Source organism: Streptopelia decaocto, assembly GCF_964273445.1.
Source record: "Streptopelia decaocto genome assembly, chromosome: 8".
Classification (NCBI taxonomy): domain Eukaryota; kingdom Metazoa; phylum Chordata; class Aves; order Columbiformes; family Columbidae; genus Streptopelia; species Streptopelia decaocto.
This window is the reverse complement of record NC_138662.1, coordinates 4701853-4706317: the sequence shown is the minus strand read 5'-3', so window position 1 is coordinate 4706317 and position 4465 is coordinate 4701853. Positions and strand designations below refer to the sequence as shown.

The 4465-nt window shown below is 67.0% G+C and overlaps 1 protein-coding gene across 3 annotated transcripts; it reads left to right on the top strand.

Annotated features, from left to right (window-relative positions):
• Nucleotides 1-44: 44 nt before the first annotated feature.
• Nucleotides 45-3669, top strand: IFRD2 (interferon related developmental regulator 2). 3 transcript variants are annotated; one of them, XM_082060088.1, is made up of 12 exons: nt 45-126; nt 384-500; nt 639-723; nt 837-961; nt 1242-1399; nt 1626-1676; nt 2020-2189; nt 2301-2406; nt 2648-2785; nt 2922-3050; nt 3138-3233; nt 3399-3669. In XM_082060088.1, exons 1-12 carry the CDS (start codon nt 99-101, stop codon nt 3477-3479), a joined length of 1284 nt encoding a protein of 427 aa, XP_081916214.1. In that variant the 5' UTR covers nt 45-98; the 3' UTR covers nt 3480-3669. The 3 variants fall into 3 exon arrangements, with proteins under 3 accessions (XP_081916214.1, XP_081916215.1, XP_081916213.1); XM_082060089.1 differs by lacking the exon at nt 1626-1676; XM_082060087.1 differs by having other exon boundaries at nt 2922-3233.
• Nucleotides 3670-4465: the final 796 nt, after the last annotated feature.

Genomic DNA, 4465 nt, shown 5'->3' with positions numbered 1-4465 from the left:
CCAGGGGGCCGCGCGGCGGGGCGGGGGGTGGGCTCGTGGGCGGGGCCAGAGGCGGAGCCTCCCCACGGGGCGGGGCGCGGGGTCCGCGCGCGCCGGCCATGCCGCGCTCACGCCGAGCCGCGCGGCGTGAGTGGGGTCCGGGCGCGGGGCGGGGCGGGAAGGCGGCGGGGCGGGAGCGCGGCTGGGAGCGGCGGGGCCGGGAGGGCCCCTGGGAGCCGCGGGGCGACGGGGCTGCGGGGGCCACCTGGCCGGGCCGACCTGCCGTCCCCTCCCGGCAGCGGGACGCGGGTGGTGGCAGAGGCCCCGTGGCCCGCACAGGCCTCGGTGGCCCCCGTGCGGCCGGGGCCGCGCTGACAGCGACCTGTCCCCGGCTCCCCGCGCAGGTGGTCCCGGCAGCGCCCGAGCGGGCTCGCCCGCCAGCGAGGAGGAAGCCGGCAGCGAGGTGCTGAGCCACTGCAGCAGCGCCAGCGAGGGGGCCAGCCCCGCCGAAGAGGGCGCAGGTGAGCCCCGCGGGCTGCCCCTCTCCACCGTCCCGCAGTGTCCCCCTGGGGGTGGCGGTGCCGCTGCTGGGTCCCCCACCCGTTGTCCCGCCGCCTTCGTGCCCGGGCACCCCTGTGACGTGGGTGCCACCCCGGCAGGGAGCGAGGCAGCGTGTGAGCAGGGCCAGGAGGAGGAGGCAGAGGACAGGCTGAAGGAGCACATGGACAGCCTGCTGGACAAGAGGTGAGCGGCGGCTCTCGCCCTCCGCGGGCACGCCTGGCGCGCTGCGCGTCCCGCCGGCGCTCGGGCCTCGTCCCGGGCCACCCCACACTGTGACCTCCCGCCGTCTCTCGCAGCGCCAAGACGCGGCAGGCGGCACTGCAGAGCCTGCGCCTGGCCCTCTCCTCCAAAACCCTCTCCGAGTTCCTGCTGGAGCGCCGCCTCACGCTCACCGACTCGCTGGAGAAGTGTCTCAAGAAAGGTCTGGGCACAGGCTGGGGGCGGCAGGGCTGGCGGACCGGTGTCCGAGGGAGGTCTCTGGGACCGGTGTCTGAGGGAGGTCTCTGGGACCGGTGTCTGAGGGAGGTCTCTGGGACCGGTGTCTGAGGGAGGTCTCTGGGACCGGTGTCTGAGGGAGGTCTCTGGGACCGGTGTCTGAGAGAGGTCTCTGGGACCGGTGTCTGAGAGAGGTCTCTGGGACCGGTGTCTGAGGGAGGTCTCTGGGACCGGTGTCTGAGGGAGGTCTCTCGTGCTGCCCGCAGGTAAAGGGGAGGAACAGGCGCTGGCAGGAACAGTCCTCACCCTCCTCTGCCTCCAGATGGGCTCTGGTCCGGAGGGGGAAGAGGTGTTTCGCAGCCTGAAGCCCCTGCTCGTCAGCGTCCTGACAGACCGCGTGGCCAGCCCCGGTGCACGGCAGAGCGTAAGGCCTGGTCCCTTTCCTCCTGGGCATGAGGGACATATCGGTGGTGGGGGAGCCCAGGTGATGCCAGGAGAGCCCTGCAGTCGTGGGTGGGCTGCAGGATTGGGTGCTCTGGGGAGCAGTGGGGTAAAGCAGAGGCACCCTAACCCTGCCTCCGCTTGGCTGGGCGCTGGGTCTGACCTGGCACTGCCTCCTCCAACTGCCTTTTCCCCACATCTCTTGCCAGTGTGCCACGGCCCTGGGCATGTGTTGCTACATTGCTGCTGCTGACCTCGAGGTAACTAAGCCCGTGTGTTGCCTGTACCCCCGCTGGAGGGTACCCTTGGGGCTGCCGTGCCACCCTCGGCCCACAGTGCCAGGGCAGCTTGGAGCTGAGCTGGGGAAGGGGCGTGGGGACATCAGTCACAGGTCAGGTCCATTCCCTGGGCAGCATGAAGCTGAGCTGGGGGAGGGAAACCTGCCTTGCAAAGATGGGGTGTCCCAGGTGGAGGGGACCCTCCTGCTGAGGGGAGCTCATGGTGCCCCTGGGCAGGGTGGATCCCCTTTGGTGCACAGTGCGTGGCTTTGCTTTGGTACGTTCCTGGCAGTTGTGGCCTGACGGGTGGGTTTCCCCACTCCAGGACCTGATCTCGTGCCTGTCCTGCTTGGAAGGCATCTTCAGCCCTGCCAGCACAGGTGAGGGGAGCTCTGCACCCACCCAGCATGGCCCTCTGCACTGCAGTGCACTCCAGTCATGGTCCCTGCTCCTCACCATCTGTCCCCCCTCTCACATTAAGAGCATCTTGGACAAGTGAGTGGGGCATGGCGGGATGTGGGGGCTGGTTTGGGGCAGCTGGCTGCAGACGGGGCAGCCCCTGGGGTGGCACCTGGCCCCCCTGACTGCCCTGCCTTCCTGCCCCAGTCGCTGGCTGAAGCTGCCACCACTGCTGTCCAGCAGCAGCGTTGCTCTGCGCATCTTGGCTGGGGAAACCATTGCGCTGGTCTTTGAGCTGGCCCAGGACATGGAGGTACGGCAGGGTGCTGCGGCGGTGGGCGGCGGAGCGTCAGGGAGCTGTGGGCACAGGCACCCTCCCTGTGGCCTGGCTGAGCTGGCACTGGTGGTGTTGGGACACTCCAGGCTGGTGTCACCAGCAGGTGCCCAGGCAGAGACGCTGGCCTTGGTGATCCCCCAGCCCTGTCCTGGTGATGGCAGTGGTGGGCAGTGCCTGGAACTGCATCCCCCCCGGAACCCCTTGGTTTTTTGGACAGGAGGACTTGGGCCACCAAGATACAGAGTTCCTACGTGCCCAGCTTAAAGTGCTGGCTACTGAGAGCAACAAGTACCGAGCCAAAACAGACCGACGGAAGCAGCGCTCCATCTTCCGGGACATCTTGCGCTTCATTGAGGTACTGGAGGCTGACAGTGCCCTGCCGAGCCTGCGACCATGTGGCAGCTGCCTGGCGATTCACCGCACTCTCTGGGAGCTGGGGGATGCGCAGGGCTGGCACCCAAGTTCTCGCTGATGCCCCTCTCTCTTCTCAGACTGGGGAATACCAGGAGGAGACCATCCGATTTGGCCTGGAGTGCATGTACCTGGACAGCTGGGCACGCCAGCGGACCTACCAAGCCTTTAAAGAGGTGCTGGGCTCTGGCATCCGCCACCACCTCCAGGTAGGGGCCAGGCAGCCGCACAGGGTGGTGCTGGTGGGTGGAGCTGGGCTGGTGCTGGTGGCTGCTGACAGGCCCCTGCTTCCACAGAACAATGAGCTCCTGCGGGAGATCTTTGGCCTTGGGCCCCCCTTGGTGCTGGATGCGGCTGCTCTGAAAGCCAGCAAGGTTTCACGCTTCGAGAAGGTGGGTGCCCCCACCCAGATTTGTGCCCTCAGTCCCCTCCTGTGCTGCTGTGGGCTCCAGCCAAGCACCTGCCTGTGACCGTGGAGCCCTGAGCATGGTGGGCACCGGTGTGAGGGTGAGCGGAGGGACAGCTGCTAACCCATCTCTCCTTTGCTCCCCTCCCAGCACCTCTACAACTCGGCTGCCTTCAAAGCCCGCACCAAAGCCCGGAGCCGGGTGCGGGACAAGCGGGCAGACGTGCTGTGACGGGTGGAGGGGGCACAGCCCCCGGCCCACGTGGACTGCAGACCCACCACTGTGAGGGGCAAGTGCCCCCAGCCCCCTCGGGCTTTTATTCATGTACAGCAGAGTATTTAATGCCTGGAGCTGCCCCGCTGGGGGCTGCCCCCTCTTTTATTTTTTTAACCAAAAAATAAGGATAAAAGAAGAGCAGGGAGGAGGTGGTCGTGTGCTGCTGCGTGCCTGCTCTGCAGCTGGGGCTCCCCGGGGCACGGCGGGAGGGGTCTCACAGGGCTCCTGCAGCCCCTTTTGGAGGCAGGGCTCGTGTCCCCCCTCCCTCGTGCTGCGGGGCACTGGGGTGGCCTGGCACAGGCTGAAGGGCTGTGTGGGAGGGCAGAGCTGCAGGGCAGCTGGCCCTGGTGTCCTTGCCGGTGGCAGGAGCGCTCCCCCCGCCGCGCTGGGCATGCAGGGGTGTTGGCAGGGCAGCGCAGGGTGACAGGTGCTGCCCAGCCCTACCAGCTGCCCACTCTGAGCCCTTTTCCAGCCAAATGCTTTATATGAAATTGTCCTCTTGTGGGGAAATTAGTTATGAGGGGGTGGCACACCAGGTGAGTCCTGGTGCTCCCCATGCAGCCTCAGGGGCCGCTGCCCGGGTGAGCATGGGGCCACACTGGCCAGGAGTGCCTGTCACCCCAGGAATGTACCTATGGTGGTGATTTTCTAAGACTTTGATTACAGGAGGTTATTAAAAGACTAATTGGAGGGTGCCTTCTTGCCTTGTTGCGAAGAGGAAGGGCCGTCACTGTGGTAGGTGCTGGTCCTTCCAGCCCTGTCCCTTTTTCTTGCAGCCTGGGGTGGGGGCCAGCATTTCCCCCACTGCCCCCTGCACCCCGTGGGGTGATGCTGCCAGGTCTGAGCGGGCTGCAGGGGTGGTAGGGCCGCCAACTCCCCCCTCCCGCCCTTCGGTGCCCCTTCCATCGTGTCCCGTTTCCCATGCTGGTGCTGGGAGCAGC

What these genes read in the sequence shown, in the direction of transcription:
- IFRD2 (XM_082060087.1), top strand. Translation starts at nt 99, where the DNA reads ATGCCGCGCTCACGCCGAGCCGCGCGGC. An exon ending in GCCCCGGTGCACGGCAGAGC is followed by an intron (nt 1,400 to 1,625) that starts GTAAGGCCTGGT and finishes ATCTCTTGCCAG; the next exon opens with TGTGCCACGGCCCTGGGCAT. An exon ending in ACATCTTGCGCTTCATTGAG is followed by an intron (nt 2,786 to 2,921) that starts GTACTGGAGGCT and finishes CTCTCTTCTCAG; the next exon opens with ACTGGGGAATACCAGGAGGA.